The following is an 18,295-nucleotide window of genomic DNA, read 5'->3' as shown; positions in this document are numbered from 1 at the left end:
CGTAGATCGTGAAGTAAATCTTCCTTAGTGGATTTAGTGCCTGAATCTTCCTCAGGTAGTTCTCAACTGGTCACCGACTGACGGGTTGCTGACATCCAACCTCTCAGTGTCCGGTTACCTTGATCCCCGATGGATTGTCGAGGCCCTATTGGATTGCCTGCCTCTCCTCAGGCTGACTCCCTACCAAACAGCTAACTCGCTTGGGATCTCTTCTCAGAATTTGGGGACCCAGTAGATCACTGGGGCCCCACCATAGCTTCAGTTGCTCCGGGCCAACATGGTCCCAGAACCAGTAACACCGCGTTGCACGCGCACCCCAGCCTGGAAGGCCATATCGCTGGGGGCCGTGATGTGTGGAAACCCTGAAGGTGGGTGCCACACCAGGAACAAGAACCCCTACCCAATGGTGCCTGCCCCTCAAGTACTCTCTCTCAGCATGCCCCGCAAGAGAAACTCCCTCATGATTGGCTGCTGGCAAGAGACTCCCCAGTCTGGACTCCACTTGCGCCACCCATCGCCTCGGGGTGGTATAGCACCCCGAAAACAATAGGATGACCCAACGCATAGCCCAGTAGAAGCAGAGACCCAATTTAAACCAATTAACTGGATGAGAGCTAACTAACTCGCTCATCCCCCTTAAATTTAGGATAGCACATGTACCTGAAAGTACACAGGCGCTACATATGTGATGGATCAGAACACAATAGTCCAAGTTGGTGAAGTAAAATTAGAAAAATAAATAAAACTATTTTTCAGAAATAAAAACTGATAATTGGCATGTGTGTATGTATTCACCCCCTTTGTTATGAACCCCATAAAAAGCTCTGGTGCCACCAATTCCCTTCAGAAGTCACATAATTAGTGAAATGATGCCCACCTGTGTGCAATCTAAGTGTCACATGATCTGTCATTACATAGACACACCTTTTTGAAAGGCCCCATAGGCTGAAACACCTAAGCAAGAGGCACCACTAACCAAACACTGCCATAAAGACCAAGGAACTCTCCAAACAAGTAAGGGACAATGTTGTAGAGAAGTACAAGTCAGGGTTAGGTTATAAAAAAAAAAAAAAAAAAATCTTTGATGATCCCTAGGAGCTCCATCCAATCTATCATAACCAAATGGAAAGAACATGGCACAACAGGAAACCTGCCAAGAGACGGCCGCACACCAAAACTCACGGACTGGGCAAGGAGGGCATTAATCAGAGAGGCAGCACAGAGACCTAAGGTAACCCTGGATGAGCTGCAGAGTTCCACAGCAGAGACTGGAGTATCTGTACATAGGACGGCAATAAGCCGTACGCTCCATAGAGTTGGACTTTACGGCAGAGTGGCCAGAAGAAAGACATTACTTTCCGCAAAACAAAATGGCACGTTGTTCCACAAAATCAGTACCTGAGTGTATGTTCATTACATCCCAGCACTACTTGAGATTGGTGAAGTAGTTGAAGTGGTTGTGCTACTAGGCCTTGAATCGCTCACAACCAGGTAGACACCAAATGTAGCAAGGTAACGGTGACTATGACCTCACGAGAGGGAGGCAGCCTTATCCTTGTGTTGCAGGTTCCACAGTAGGCCCCTTGTGTGAGAACTGGATAAACAACCCACTACTATAAGTTGCTATAAGGAGGTGGAAAGGTTTGTAATTACCTGTGATTTTGAGCATTTTTCTGAATTTCATCAATCACTTGCTTTGTGTTTCTAACTTCTCCATCAGTGAAGATAAACAGCTGGGAGGGGAAAGATGAGGAAATCAGAGACAACAGAATGAGGAAAATCTGAATAGATCTGATTGGATCCAGCATGTATAATAGGAAAAATGAAAAACTACAGGTAATCGGCACTGTTTAAAATTTATTATTTCACTGTCTTGCGTTGCTATGTAAATTCATGCTAAAGTCATATTATAGAGAATGTTGGGCAAAACTAAAAATTCAGAGATATGTTAAAAGTAGGCTCTGTGGCCCCATAATTGTAACTATAATTGTTACAGCCTCACATACCTGTCGGGGGTGCTCGGCTCTCCCAGCTGTTTTGTAGATCCTCTCAAGGGGTTGCATAATTGCTGTTCCTCCAAGGTTGGCGCTCATTTCATTCACCCACCCTAGCGCATTCGCCATGGACTGCTGTGTGTACTCTACACTCTCCCTGGGGAACGTGATTTTAAGAGGACAAGTTATAAGATTGCTTGAGGAAATGTCAACTGCATCTCACAAAATGTATGGTGATCTGGACCTTCAGGGGGCTCTACTGATAGACTGAGATGTCTGACCAATATGGCCGCAATTACAAACACACTGAATCAGCAAAAAGAACAACAATGATGTCCTTCTGCCAACTAACCACCTGTAACACGACCGTTTTTCATGACGAGAAAAATGCCATTTTTTAACTTGGTCATTAAAAACGATCGTGTTTAGGCTCCAGAGCATTTTTCTCGATGTGAAAAATGGGCATTGAAAATTTAGAACATGTTCTATTTTTTTGCGTTGTTTTTCACGTCGTGAAAAACGGTCGTGTATAGGCTTTAACGACGGGGGAAAAAAAACGCGCATTCTCAGAAGCAAGTTATGAGACGGGAGCACTCGTTCTGGTAAAACTACCGTTCATAATGGAGATAGCATATTCATCACGCTGTAACAGACAGAAAACACGAAGACTGAAAAGCGCGAATCGTCTCTCACCAAACTTTTACTAACACGAAATCAGCAAAAGCAGCCCAAAGGGTGACGCCATGCGAATGAAACTTCCCCTTTATAGTGCCGTCGTATGTGTTGTACATCACCGCGCTTTGCTAGAGCATTTTTTTCACGATCGTGTGTATGCAAGGCAGGCTTGACAAGAATCACGTCGAAAAAAAATACATGTTGATACCTTGTCAGCTGATAACTTTTCTGCTTTGTCAGTTACACTATTTCCTGCGGCCAACGTAAATATTGCACCCTAAGATACGACGGCGCAGGTCGTCGTATCTTAGGCATGTTTAAGTGTATCTCAGTTTGAGAATACATTTAGACATACGACGGGCTTAGATTCGGAGTTACGTCGGCGTATCTACTGATACGCCGGCGTAACTCTTTGTGAATCTGGCCCGCAATGTTTTCACACTTGAACGTGATGCACACTTGTGAAGAAAACTGCCACCAATTATGCAGAGGCTTACCAAAAGTGTTGAACCCTAAAAAGCATACGCTCAGAGGGTCAACAAGGCTGAATGTGCTCAATAGGTGTATCCATGCAGGACCAGATCTTCTCAGGGCATAAGACAGCAAATCCACCAATCAAAATGGAGAAGACGTATACTGCTTGAAGATAATGACCCACGGACGGTCACAAGTGTGCATCACGTTCAAGTGTGAAAACATTGCATGTTTCTCCTGATCTAGGAATTATTAACCTAGTCGTATACATCAAGCTCTTTCCACTTTTCATATATATCTGGACTTTTTATTGATTCAGTTTTTTGCTAAAACATCATTCACTTGGTGATCTTTATATGGTTTATATTCAGTTTTTTTTTCACTGGATATACAGTTTTTAAACCTTTAATCACTATTTTGCATGTTTTGTCAAGCATGCACTATGACCCGCATGCTTTGGCGCGGAAAAAACAGAGCCATAATTGGCCAAAGCCGGGGTGGCTTTGGCCAATTATGTCTCAGGGGGTTTAGTACATGCCCCACACTATATAAGGTGGCCTTGTGTATTGTGTTGCGGCGGTGGTTAAAGACAGACAGAGGGAGAGAGAGAGACAATGGGCCGGATTCAGGTGGGCATTATTTACGGAGGCGCAGGGCAACGTTTTTGCCATGCGCCCCCGCAAATTTGCTCCGCTGCCCTTGATTCACGGAGCAGAAGCTCCGTGAATTGCGCGGACGCGCCGGCAAAATGCCTGGCGCTAGAGCACGCAATTTAAATGATCCCGTAGGGGGCGGGAATCATTTAAATTAGGCGCGTTCCCGCGCCGATCGTAGCGCGCATGCTCCGTCGGGAAACTTTCCCGTCGTGCATTGCGCCAAATGACGTCGCAAGGACGTCATTTGCTTCAAAGTGAACGTGAATGGCGTCCAGCGCCATTCACGATTCACTTACGCAAAGTACGTAAAATTCGAATTTCGCGACGCGGGAATGACGGGTATACGTAACATGGGCTGCCCCTGCTAATAGCAGGGGCAGCCTTGCGCGAAAACCGCTGTACGTAAACAATGTTAATTGCGTACGCAGGGCTCGCGCAACGCTGTGAATCGGCGTTAGTATGCAATTTGCATACTATACACTGAGCACAACGTGAACGCCACCTAGCGTCCACCGCAAGAATGCAGCATAAGATATGCGGGCATAAGAGCCTTATGCCGCGCAGATCTTAGGCTGCAGTCGGCGTAACAAGGTTCCTGAATCAGGAGCACTCGTTACGCCGGGGCAAGTAAGCAATTGCGCTGTGTAACCTATGGTTACACAGGCGCAATTGCTTCTTGAATCCGGTCCAATGTCATTTAATTTGAGTTAGATAGAGCAGGCAGGCAGGCAGGCAAGTCAGTTAGCTTCAGTTACAGTGTGTAGAGGATATATATGCATCCCATGTGTTGTATATATATTTATACACTGTATTCATTTTAGCTAGATCCGTTCCTGTATTCTCTTCCTAATATACTCTTCCTAATATACTGATAGGCAGGCAGGTGATTGTGCTAGCTGCAGTATTTTCACTTAGTGTACTTTGTCCTTTGCACAGTGTGCAACTAAGGCTTACCTGAATACAATTGCTGGTGTTCTCATACAAATATAGGCAGGGCGCTGCAGTATTTTGATTTAGTATCCTTTGCACAGGACCAGACATTACATTAAATTCAAGCCGCAAGCAGTTTTAAATGACTTTTTTTCCAATATAAATGTCATTTTTTTTGCAGGGGCAGTTCTAAACACGGGAAACGCGTGCCACTTCACAGGCATACTATAGACACCCACCGGAACGATATTTAAAGGAATATTTCACTTTAAGAGCCCATTCACACCTAGGCGTTTTGTCGCCTGTAGCGCGACGCTCACAAACGCCAGAGGGACCAAAATACATGTAAGGCTATGGGCATGGTTCACATCTGAACGCCGATGCGCCTGACGCGCATCGCCTGTAGCCAAAAAAAGTTCCGGACCATTTTTTGTCGTGCATATCGCGCGATATGCGCGTATTTGAGCGTTTCAATTTCCTATAGAAAGTAATGGAAACGCTCGATTCAAGCGACTTGCGCGACAACGGGCGTTTGCTACGGGCGTTTCGTCGCTTTTAATCAATAGAACTTGTCGCCCATGCAGAAGATTAAAAAAAATCTACCAACATAGCAACAAGTGATGAAAAGATGATAGTTTTTCCTATTGGCTAAAACAAAAACGTCAAAGTACAAAAACGTCGGACAACGCTGTATGCAAACGCGCAAATAAGCATTATTACGCGCGAAAAAAACGCCGGGAAAAAAACGCCGAACGACCGACGCTCAGGTGTGAATGCAGCCTTAGCATCATTAAAATCACTGCGCCCGAAAAAACGGCCATTTCTAAAAAAAAAAAATTGCATTGATACATGTCCCCTGTGGCAAGACCCGGGTCCCCAAACCCTTTTTAGGACAATAACCAAAATAACCAGTAAAAAAAAAAATATTAATAAAAATGCCATAAAACTATCCCCTATTTTGTAAACGCTATAAATTTTGCGCAAAACAATTGTTAAACGCTTATTGCGATTTTTTTTTTTTTTTTACCAAAAATATGTAGAAGAATACGTATCGGCCTAAACTGAGGGGGAAAAAAACGTTTTTTTATATATTTTTTGGGGATATTTATTATTGCAAAAAGTAAAAAATATTGCATTTTTTTTCAAAATTGTCGCTCTATTTTTGTTTATAGCGCAAAAAATAAAAAACCGCAGAGGTGATCAAATACCACCAAAAGAAAGCTCTATTTGTGGGGAAAAAAGGATGCCAATTTTGTTTGGGAGCCGCGTCGCACAACCGCGCAATTGTCAGTTAAAGTGACGCAGTGCCGAATCACAAAAAGGGGGCTGGTCCTTTACCTGCATAATGGTCCGGGTCTTAAGTGGTTAAAGTATGAAAGGGAAAAAAAAAATGTTTTAGTTTTCAAGGGGTTTATATTGATCTGTGTCCCCATTGGGGAGTTTCCCCCCTCTCTATTGGTCTTGACTTTACTCACTGAGTCAGAAAGTGATGAGAAATCATTAATTTTAGAGTTGTCACCAGAATAAGAGATCAGGGTAAGTAATCCAATGGGGACACCTGTCTAAGAGGGAGTCATTGTCATAATCCTTTTTTATCTGGAAAAATGTAAGTACTCTAAGTCCAGCACTCTCTGTCAGACATACTGGCCCGGATTCACAAAGCACTTACGCCGTCGTATCTCGAGATACGCCGCGTAAGTGTAAATATGCGCCGTCGTATCTGTGCGCTGTGCCCACAGAACGAAGATATGCCTAAAAACAGGCTTCAGTCCACCGACGTAACTTGCCGGCGTATCGTGGGCGCATATTTACGCTGGATGTATTTGGCGCTCCCATTGATTTCCTATTCACATATGCAAATGAGGGAGATACGCCGATTTACGAACGTAGTTGCACCCGGCGCATAATATACGCGGTTTGCGTAAGTCGTACGCCCGGCGTAAAGTTATTCCCCATATAGGAGGCGCAGGTCATGCAAAGGTATGGACCAGGGAACACAGCCGTCGTATTTTACGTTGTACGTGAATATGGCTAGGCGTAGGTTACGTTCACGTCGTAGGCAGTGATTCGACGTATCTTAGGGAGTAGTTTCTACGTGATTCTGAGCATGCGCACTGGGATGTATGGCGCTCGGCCCATCATTTACATGGGGTCACGCCTCATTAGCATGGCTCACGCCCACTTCCACCTACGCGGCTTACGCCGAGGAAACCCAGCGTAGATTTGAGAGCGAGTGGGAGCAAGTGCTTGCCTCTCTGCGCTGCGTCAGCGTAGCGTATATTCGATACGCTACGCCGGCATAAATATGCGCCGATGTATGTGAATTCGGGCCACTGTGTCCATTTCATTGGAGGTTACCACAGAGCTGATATGTTCCATACAGACCTACACATCATAACATCAATATAGAGGCGCCCATACTCGTAAGGTTCATCTCAGACTCAAAATCTCTGAATAGAACCGCTAAACTTAGGCTACCAACAATCCAACTTTTATACTCACGGGAAGAAAGAATTAAAATGGGAGCCAAAGCCATAGATGTTAAAGTAACACCCGAGAGGCAAACTCTTTAAAAGTAGAACCAGTGTCTCCTGCAAAAGAAAAACAATGAACACGATGACAGGATAGGTAGGAACTGTTGAAGGGCTAGAATACAAAGAGTCATATACCAGACATACTTCGGTTGGGTAAAAGGTAGCTGTGATATGTTACAATGGGTCAGGGATTGGCCATTTAAACAGGTTTTGGAGCAAAGAAGGAGAGCCTGTCTGCGTCAACCTGGCCATTACTTTTGTCTCCAGACAAAAATTACAAACTGTCCTTTTCAAGTTTGTTATGATATATGCTCATTGATTTTATGTTCAATGCTCACAGCCTCAAATTATTTATGGGTAGATCTGCTTTGCTGAACAAAACTTCTGTTTTTTACAGAGGTCAATAACTCAAGCTGAAATTTACACACACAGTTTGAGATGGAGGATTGTCTTCCTCTTCCTGCCTGCTCAGATCAGAGTCATCTCTTTTTCTTCATGGAGGGACACAGGATTTAGAGACACCTTGGTTATACAGGAGGATGAGGAGGACACAGAAAAATAAAAAAAGAACAGTGACCAGCGTGGTATAACCTCTCTTACTCCCTTCAGTTTGTAAATGGCTTAGGAAAATTGATGTCTTTTCTCTTCTGAAAAAAGCTTCACAATTTTAACTAGCTTTTTTCTTTTTCTCCACTAGAAGCTGCTTGAGCTAATCTCACAGACTGGCGCATCCTCAGCAATCTTTTTGCCGGCCAGACCCAGCTGGATTAAAGAGTGTAAGGGCTTTGATGAAAAGTAACCCTCGGGCACCGAACTCTGCATTGTGGCACTTTTTAGACCCTTCTGAACTGTGTTAGTTAGCCTCAGAGCATTTTCAAGCTTCAGACCCAGGGCACAGCCTCTGGTGCAACAATGTCTGTTACCTTCCCCCTGGCTTCTGGAACTTGTTGGAGGGTTCTAGAACTTAGAGGGCAGAGGAGTAGAGATTAGGCCTGAATATCTCTGGTGTCTAATCCAATCCCTGGGTGGTAATGGCCCAGAAGGTGGGGAGATAGGCCATACATGTTCTGGAGCTTGGCAACAGGGGAGCCCAGGGGAGTCAAGGGTCCAGCTGGCTGGAGGGGATTCCTGTGCTGGGGGGCTCTGGCCCAGGGAAGGAGACAGAGCTTGAGAAGCAGAGTCTATGGAAGGGGTGCCCGGCTTTGAAAAATCGTTGCTCCCCGGACAACAAACTTTGCACACTTGTAAAGAAAGAGTGTGGCTACATGTTTGCCAAGTTAGTCCAGGAGACCTCCGACTGGCCGGGATCAGGCACAAAGTAAAAGATGGACACAGATTTGAGTATAAGCCGAGGGGGGCATTTTCAGCACAAAAAAAAAACTCAGCTTATATTCGAGTATATACGATAACAAAACAATTTTTTAATTACACACCACCGCTCAGCCGCTCTTACTAGCTTAGGGGGGTGTATTTTTTTCCATTATCTGCGCCCCTTTCTGATGATCATATGTGCTGGTTGAAGCGGAGGAAATATTTCTTCAGTTTCGGGTGAATGCCCATTCAGCTCCGCTCGCATGTTCTTCTGCCTTGGCTCAAGTCCCGACCAGCCGCCTGTCTGCTTATCTCCTTGCCTTCCCTGGCCCGGAGAGTAAGACTTGACAGGCTATGAGGCGGGCGGCAGCAGCGACGGGCAGAGAGTCGCTGATTGTCCCCATTACGACGTGCATAGCGCGAAATTACGTTACGCCGAGCTTTGTGGATTGCGACGGGTCAATAAAGTTGCGTCGGGAAAAAAAAAAGATACGCGGGAAAAAAAAAATTCAAAATTTAAAAAAAATCGCGTCGCTGGACAGAAAGGTCTGCTTTTACATGGTGTAGAAAAAACGAAGCTGAAAAGCTTCGTGGATCTCCGTAAGTGCTAATTTGCATACCCGAGGCGGCATTTCGACACGAAATGCCCCCAGCGGCGGATGCGGTACTGCATCCTAAGATCCGGCAGTGTAAGTCCCTTACACATGCCGGATCTTCTGCCTAACTATGGGAAACTGATTCTGTGGATCAGTTCCATAGTTAGGAGCAGGGATACGACGGCGTTACAGCAATTACGCCGTCGTATCCCTTTTGTGGATTTGGCCCAAAAATGTCTATTATTTACTATAATGGAAAGTGACATGATGGCAATCCATGTGCACTTTAAACATCTAATCAAGCATAAAGGGAATATTAAAAAAACTTGCTATTTGTATGAATGGACCCTTCAACTGAACATCAGTTTTCTTCACCTTACTTTATTCTGTAAAAAATCAAGCCCCGGTTCAATTCACTCCTTTGAACATCAGATTAGCTTCACACTTCAGTTTATCAGGTAGGTCTTTCCAATGCTAGCATTGCAAATTAATCAGCTTGAGCCGCTGGCCATCTCACATGCAGTAGATGAATAGTGAGACAAGTTTGTAGACATTTTATCTTTCATTAATTAGACTATTTACGAGAGGAATAGATAGAAAATGTATTTAAAGGACAACTACAGTATATGCTTATTAAAATATCAGTTATCAAACATTAGGCAGAGCATGTGCTGCTACATAAGCAATAGATCAGCATCTTTTGCGCTTAGCAGTTTTTCTGCTGCATTGTGTGGCCTGTGTGTAGTTTAGTGGCTATAGCATTGGTTTGTTGAGTAACCATAGGCCCGACTTTAGAGGCATAGAAAACAATGGAGAAATAGAAAAAAATAACAATATTTATTGCGAAAAATACATGATATGAACAGAGCATTCAACAGAGCATATAAAAATCATATAAAATTGTACAGTGAGCCCTTGTGTGTCAACGCGTTTCACCGTTAGGCTACATCAGGACCTGTTCAAGGTTCAAAAGATAGCAAAAGAGAAAACAAATCTCACTGTCTGAAATTAACATTCAGTCCGGCATATGGTTACTCTTTGAGTACCCTTTTTTCTTGTTCCCTTTAAAATTACGGATGTGGCGATGTGAGTGCTCCCCCTTCTATTTTCAGCATTGGTTTCTTATCAGGGGAACAGAGGATAATGGAAAAAATTAAGGCAGGTTCTACCTATCTGACTTAGGCTTGTGCATGATGTCTTATGTCAGGCAGAATATGGGACAGCACATGTTCTGTCTGGTGCTACATTTAATATAAACATATAACTGTTACAATTAACAGCAAGGATCCTGGGAAATGTTTACATTTGTGATAGTGTTAGATGAATAATTTTGGCAATTTACTGACCTTGGCACTCTCAATCCGCTTGGGGGCTTGTCCTCTTGTGTAATTAGAATTAATTGGCCTTTCCATACTGCCGGATCGGTCTACAAGGAAAATAAACTCTCCGCAATCGGAATGCCCATGTCCAGCTGGGAAACTCGGGTAGAAATTGAACATGGCCACTGACTCCGCCATGATGGACCCTACAGAACACAGGGAGAAAATAAGATTGTACCAAATAATGGGAACACATACCATATTCAACTAAGCTTTTACAGAGGCCACTGAAGTATTTCTATGGCCTTCACCACTGTTACAGGTTATTATAATTAATAACAGGAGATGTGTGTTTGTTCTTTAGCAAAGTCATTTTAGAAGTGGATGTATTTACTGTTGCATTGTCACTTTGTTACTTTTTAATGTAATACAAGGTAGCTTGCTTTTTGTACTAATTGTTATATAATTGTGCCGTCCAGTATAAAAGTGGAACAAAAATAACATCTAGAATCAAGCAATAAGATAAAGGGGTTCAGTTCACAACAATTAGATGTTCATAGGGGAACGAGGCAGGGTTTCCCCTTGTCACCCATATTATTTATATTGGCCCTGGAACCTCTGGCTATCAAACTTAGAAATGTTTCCGACATTAAGGGAATATGGTGTGGTGGTATGGAGCACAAATGTGCGCTATTCGCCGACGATATTCTCTTGTTGCTTACTTCTCCGGTTACTTGTTGCTTACTTCTCCGTCCCTTCCGTCCCTTATGCGGGTTATGCTGCATTTTGCTTTGGTCTCGGGTCTCACGGTAAATCATGCGAAATCGGTCACCATGGATCTTTCCCTTGCGGCGGATACGATTACACACTTGCGAAGTTCCTTCTCCTTCACATGGCAGTCGGATGCTCTTCGTTATTTAGGTATCTTCCTTACCCCCATGATTGATAAGCTATATGTGGCGAATTATCCTCCGCTGTATAGAAAGATGTTAGCAGACCTTTAACGATGGGACCGCAATCCACCGTCATGGTTCGGCAGACTGTATGCTATCAAAATGAATTTGTTACCTAGATTATTATATTTGTTCAGAACCTTGCCTATCCAGATCTCTATGTCTGATCTGGACACGTTTCAAAATAGACTTTTAAAATTTGTTTGGGGGAATAAGAGACCCAGAGTGAATAAGCGTACTCTTCACCCAAGTTGCGTGGAGGTCTTGGAGTTCCGGACCTGGTTAAGTATTTTCATGCGGCACATGTTGCCCAATTGATACGTTTTCATTCGTCTACTCCACCAGATATTTGGATGAAATTGGAATCTTCGTTATACCCATTGAGACCGGTCAGTCTTTTGATGTGGTTACGATCCAGTGATAGGCCGGTCATACTATGTCCGACGCTGTCATTTTCACTGCACCTGTGGGATAGACTTGTTAAGTCCCATGGTTTCAAGTCGCCACACGCCCCTTTGGCTCCATTAGTTTATAATTCGGCCTTCACTCCGGGTCTCAATCCTCATGCCTTCGCTTGGTGGACCAATAAAGGTTTACTGCGCATTGCTGACTTATGTGACCATAGAGGAATTTTATCTAAAAGTACTTTAAAGGACAAATATCCGTTTCCTGATACTGAATTTTTCCGATATGTTCAAATTGTTTATTTTTTTAATCATTTACAGCGTACGTCTGATCTCACCACCTTTACATCAATGGAGTGTTTGTGTAGGTCCTATGATAAACGCACTGGACATTTCTCTAAGATATATACCATCCTGGTTTCTAAACTGTTCTATATGTTAAAATGGGAACAGGATTTAGGTTAACCTATGACATAGATGATTGGATTAAGATGCCCACATGTGCATACGCGTCATACATAAACACTTCCTTGATTGAAGCGAACTATAAGGTGTTGTTAAGGTGGTACATGGTCCCAACGAGAATTGCATCTTATGTCCCGGGAGCCTCTTCCCTCTGCTTCCGCGGATGCGGGATGGAAGGTACGGTGCTCCATACGTGTTGGGCCTGCCCTAAGGTGAAGTGTTTTTGGATTTGTGTTTACAATTTCATATACTCAGAGAATTTACGTAAGTCTCCACAGCAGGCTCTTTTGAAACGCCCAGTAGAGGGTACCCAAAGACAGGCGGGGAAACTCATAGCTTTTATTTTTACAGCAGCGAGAATAGCGATCGCTAGGTCGTGGAGGTCTCCGGTGATTCCCTTCACGCTAGTCAAATCTAAGCTTTCCTGGATTATGGTAAATGAACTCCTAGCGGAGATTCTCTTGGATAAACAGGCTAAATTTGATATGGTGTGGGGGGCTTGGACGACGGCGGAGCTGTATGGATGCTCATTGCTAGAGATCCGACTCTCCTTACCTCCCTGAAGTGGCGACGAATAAAGTGCCCGAGGACTCAGCAACAACCTGGAGGGAACAGAGAACCTCTTCCCCGCTATGGAGAAACGTAATTCCCACAAAAAACCCAGCAAATTGTGGTTGTTTAACAGCCCGGCCGGATCTCCTAAACAGGAACATGGCGCTGGTCCCTCTTCCCTCACACAAGCAGACAAGCTGGCAGTCAGTGCTGTGAGGAGTGAGACACAGGCTCTGACGCTGCAGCAGTCCATGAAGGAGCAGCATGAAGCATTTGAATCAGATTTCATCAGCCCTGTAAAGCAAAGAAGCAAAGTGTCTACAGAAGATAAAGTAAGTGACATTGATATTGATTGTGACTCAGATCCTGATGTTAATCCTTATGAGGAAAAGCTGGATTCTTTCCCCACTTCTGGCAAAGCAATGATTGACACTGATATGAAAGAAATGCTGAAATCACTGCATTGAGCAATCCAACATGACATGAGATCATTTATGCAAAAATCCAAAGTAGAAATAGAAGATTTAGGTGAAAGAGTGGACTATATTGAAAACAAAATGACTGATTTCACTGACGCCCATAATGAATTAGTAGATGATCATTTTGCACTTGAGGAAGAAATCAAACAACTGAAACTTAAAGTCGCAGATCTCGAAGATAGGTCTAGAAGAAATAACAGCCGACATGTACCCCAGTCCTTATGCCAATAACGTTAGGAGTAATTGATTATTGTAAAGTACGAATTATTACCTCACCCTGGTCCAAACAAGGAATCCGTTTTTTTGATCGGTTACCATCTGATCTCAAGTATAAAATAACAAATAAACTCAAAGCCAAACAGTTTAATAAAAATTTCAACCCTGAGAGAAGTGTCAAGCTCCCTAGAGCGCTGTGGGAGTTCTTCACTTCCTATAATATAGGTGGGAAGAGGGGCATATCCCATATATATAAACTCCTTTTGTCTGTTTCGCTTCAAACCAAAACTTTGAATATGATTAAGTGGGAAAAGGATCTATCCCAAACCTTTACATGGGAAGAGTGGCAGAAAGCCATTAATAGTTCCTCTTCTTCATGTGTAGAACACTGGGAAAACGCCCAGAAAATACTAAACCGCTGGTATTTGACCCCATACAGGCTCTCTAAAATATTCCCTAGCTCCTCCTCCTTATGCTGGAGATGTGATTCCCATACAGGCAATTTATTACACACTCTTTGGGATTGTAGAGCCTTATCTAGCTTTTGGAATAATGTATCCTCCTTCATCGCGTCTTTCACTGGTAATCTAAAGATACTTACACCTGAATTAGCCTTATTAGGTTTAAAACTAGATATCTATCCTCCTCAATTTAGAACTATAGTCGCCAACTTTCTTACAGCAGCGAGACTCACCATAACCAAACTATGGAAATCTACCTTGGCACCTAACTTATCTGATGTTATCCAGAGACTCAATTCTCAAGCTCACTATGAGCTAATGTTAGCGCACAAATAAGGATTCATAACTAAATTCATTAAAAATTGAAATGAATGGATTACACATCCTAGGGCCTCAAATTTCCTGAAGAATCCTGATAACTATTAAATGTATTCCTGAACGACTACGCTCTCAAAAGTGACCGGATCTAAAAGATAACTTCCATCTCACTTTCCTTTCCCTTCCTTCCCTATGTTACCCCTTTATGTTAATTTTGGTTCTATATTATGTTATATTGAGTCATAATCCCTTGTTTACAGTATGTTCCTGCTGGGGTAAACAGGGATTGGCAGTTACTTGATTAAGCAGTTGACCATTATCCATTTGGACAAGGTCCTTTGTTTTCATTGTTTAGTATATTGGTGTTTTGATGCCTACCCAGGCACACTGGTGATAACATTGTATGATTAAGAAATGGTATTGTTACTTTTTTCTTGTTTTCTTTTGAAAATACAATAAGAAATATTTTGGAAAAAAAAAATTTGATATGGTGTGGGAACCCTGGATCAAATACTGGCTAGGCCAGGAAGTGGGATGTACTGATTCTCTGGCATTCTGCCGACTTCTTCTATCCTCTGTTTTTCCTTCACTTGTTCTTCTTTTCTGGACTCTATTCTTCTTTACTCTCTCCAGATTTTTGGAGGAGAGAAAGATACTTTTGTTTGTGTACTAATGAAGGTATTCGACAATGTATAAGTTAGTTGATGTAGTAAATATGGGCCAGATTCACAGAAAAAGTACGCCGTAGTTTCTACTGATACTCCCGCATACTTTCAAATTTGCCGCGTCGTCACTTTATTTGTAATTCACAAACAAAGATACGACGGCTTTTGGCTAGATCCGACAGGCGCACGGCTTCGTACGCCTTCGGATCGTAGGTGTAATTTTCCAGGGGCCGCTGGGTGGAGTTCGCGTCGTTTTCCAGCGTCGGGTATGCAAATTAGCTGTTTACGGCGATCCACGAAGGTACGCGCATTTGTCGCATTCTCTTACGTCGTCGCTAGTCGGTTTTTCCCGTCGCAATCATAAACCTGCTTTGTCATGGCTTACATTTAGAACAGCCATGTTATAGTATGGCCGTCGTTCCCGCGTCGAATTTCAATTTTTTTTTTTTGCGTAAAGACTTCCGGGAATACGAAACGACGTAACGCACGTCGCCGTTCAAAAAATACGTCGGGGCGGCGTAATTTCGCGCAAAGCACGGCAGGAAATTTTTTACACGGAGCATGTGCAGAATGTTCGGCGCGGGAGCGCGCCTAATTTAAATGACACACGCCCCATTTGAATTAGGCAGGCTTGCGCCGGACGGCTTTACGTTACACCGCCGTAAGTTTACACGCAAGTACTTGGTGAATCAGGCACTTGCACTGAAAACTTGCGGCGGTGTAACGTAAAGACCATACGTTACGCCGCCGCAGATCTCTGTGAATATGACCCTTTGATCCCTTTTGAAGGTTTAGAATTCTAGGGGATGTTACAATTTTTGGCTTTCGTACCTGCTTGATCTTAGGTATTTGAATGGGGACAATGTTAATTGATGGTTTTGTGGGCTAAGTGATGTAACTCTTTTTTTTATTTTGTTTTTGAATACTTGTGCCGCATTGTCATACCTTTTGTTTGTCATAATTATTTTATATTATATCTGGAAAATTTCTTAATAAAAATTATTGTTAAAAAAGAAAGAAATAAGATAAAGAAAACCAGTACAACATTTTATTCCACTGGTATCTCACGCCTGAAACCTTACACTATAAATCCAATAATGCCTTTCACTTGTTGGAGATGCAATGAATCCACGGGGACACATTACGACATCTATTGGGAACAGTGGGGGCTGGTGGTCGGTCAGATGGTCCCGCACTTACCTCATCTAGGTCTTAAGCAGCACTTCCTATGGGGGTGGGCATCGGATTCACCCTGCGTCTCCTCCTCCTGGTGCTTCACGGGTGGCTTCCCCTGCGTCTCTTCCCTCCTCCTCCTCGGTGGCCAATAGGATAGCTTCTCCTTTCGGCCAATCGGGTTAAGGGTCTCAGGACTCGCTTCCTGATTGGCAGGCAGGAGAATCAGGAAGACAATAGAGAATTTTAATTTGCTATTGTCACCAGGGCCGGCGCTACCAATAGGCAAGCTAGGCGATGGCCTAGAGCGCACATCAGTAGGGGGCAACATGCTGACAGTGGCTACATGCGTCGGTGAGGAGTGAGCAGTGGGGTGTTTAATTTGTGCTACTGCTTCCATGCAAACTGCGCTGCCAGCACTGCTAGGTCCAGCGCTTGCTGCAGAGTATCACTGCTGAAGAGAGCGAGGGGGGTGAGGGGGGGTTTAGGAGGAGTTCATGTACAGGGGACAGTGAACCTGTAGAACTGCCTGCCTGGGTGTTCTTTCCTCTCCTGTGTGATTCCTCCTTCCCCCGCCGCTGCTCTCATCCAGCAGGTAGAAGACAGAATGTCCGAGCAGAAGGCAGGAGCTGTCCAACTTTTTAAGTTAAAAAGCCTGTGATTGGTTGGTAGGGGCTCGGTTAAATGGAGAGTTGAACATCTCCCGCCCTCTGCTCGGACATGCCATGCTCTGTCTTCTACCTGCTGTGTGAGGTAAGGGGGGCAGCTGTGTGGAGGAGACTGTTATACAGGGAGGGGGGCAGCTGTGTGGAGGAGACTATTATACAGGGAGGGGGCAGCTGTGTGGAGGAGACTGTTATACAGGGAGGGGGAAGCTGTGGAGGAGACTGTTATACAGGGAGGGGGCAGCTGTGTGGAGGAGACTGTTATACAGGGAGGGTGGAAGCTGTGTGGAGGAGACTGTTATACATGGAGGGGGCAGCTGTGGAGGAGACTGTTATACAGGGAGGGGGACTGGTATACAGGGAGAGGGGCTGTGGAGGGGACTGGTATACAGGGAGAGGGGCTGTGGAGGGGACTGGCATACAGGGAGAGGGGCTGTGGAGGGGACTGGTATACAGGGAGAGGGGCTGTGGAGGGGACTGGTATACAGGGAGAGGGGCTGTGGAGGGGACTGAGGTTCAAGGAATGAGGCTGAGGACACTGATGTAATGGGGGAAAGAGGTAATTGATTACATTGGGGAACTTGGATGCAAAGAGGTCTGTGATGTAAAGCAGGCACTGTATTGCAAAGGGGTGCTGTATTGCCACTCTTTGTCTTCATGCCGGTTCCAGAGGCGCAGGTGACTGAGGAAATAGGTGGAGAGGTGACACAAAAAACTCCACCCCCGCCGCATACATGGGCAAGGCAAAAGGGGTGGAGCCAATGGGGGGCGGCAAAATTAGGTTTTGTCTAGGGTGTCAAAAATCCTTGCACCAGCCCTGATTGTCACCTAACTGGGAGGGCTCGGAAATAAGAATAATGAGAGATTATTGGGGAAATGTATGGGAGAGGATGAGAATGAAGAGACCGTAAAAGGGGGAACTAATGGAATTAGAGGAGAACAGAAAAAATAACCAGACAATGCTTGTGATCTGCCAGTCAACGAACCTTTACATCTTCAAAAATAGTCTTCAAGTATTGACTTTATAATGACAAAAATTCTCAGGTGTGAGCAGCAGAAATAAGTTTCCACCTTATTCTTCATGGATAAGAATCGTGCTGGTTTGGGAACATCTTGAAGTCAAGTATTTGCTCCTCCAAAAAGAGAAAAAACAGCTGTTGTGGGTATGTCATCATAGAGATTTAGTAAATCTGAAGTTGATATTCTTGGTTGCGGTAACCTCCACAAGAAGAGTTTCAGAGTTGGCAGCCATACTTAGTTATTCATAAGGATAAGGTGGTGTTGCGTCCTCGCCCATACTTTCTGCCCTAAGGTAGTATCTAGTTTTCATATAAACCAAGAGGTTTGCCTACCTTAATTTTTTCCAGAACCCTGTTCTGCAAAAGAAAGATTATTACACTGTCTCGATGTAGTGAGAGCGGTTAAGGTCTATTTGAAAGTAACTGCTCAGATACG

General features: G+C 44.0%; 1 protein-coding gene across 1 annotated transcript in view; it reads right to left on the bottom strand.

Annotated features, from left to right (window-relative positions):
• Positions 1-1,649: 1,649 nt before the first annotated feature.
• Positions 1,650-18,295, bottom strand: part of LOC120924603 (von Willebrand factor A domain-containing protein 5A-like) — an 82,578-nt gene continuing 65,932 nt past the window's right edge. The window contains exons 7-10 of the mRNA XM_040335594.1: positions 10,517-10,695; positions 7,232-7,320; positions 2,007-2,151; positions 1,650-1,733 (exon numbers count right to left, since the gene is read on the bottom strand). Coding sequence (XP_040191528.1) covers positions 1,650-1,733; positions 2,007-2,151; positions 7,232-7,320; positions 10,517-10,695 — 497 coding nt within the window. The remainder of the gene's footprint in view (positions 1,734-2,006; positions 2,152-7,231; positions 7,321-10,516; positions 10,696-18,295) is intronic.

This window comes from Rana temporaria, chromosome 1, assembly GCF_905171775.1.
Source record: "Rana temporaria chromosome 1, aRanTem1.1, whole genome shotgun sequence".
Taxonomy (NCBI): domain Eukaryota; kingdom Metazoa; phylum Chordata; class Amphibia; order Anura; family Ranidae; genus Rana; species Rana temporaria.
Note: the sequence above shows the minus strand (reverse complement) of the source record. Positions and strands in the feature narration are given on the sequence as shown.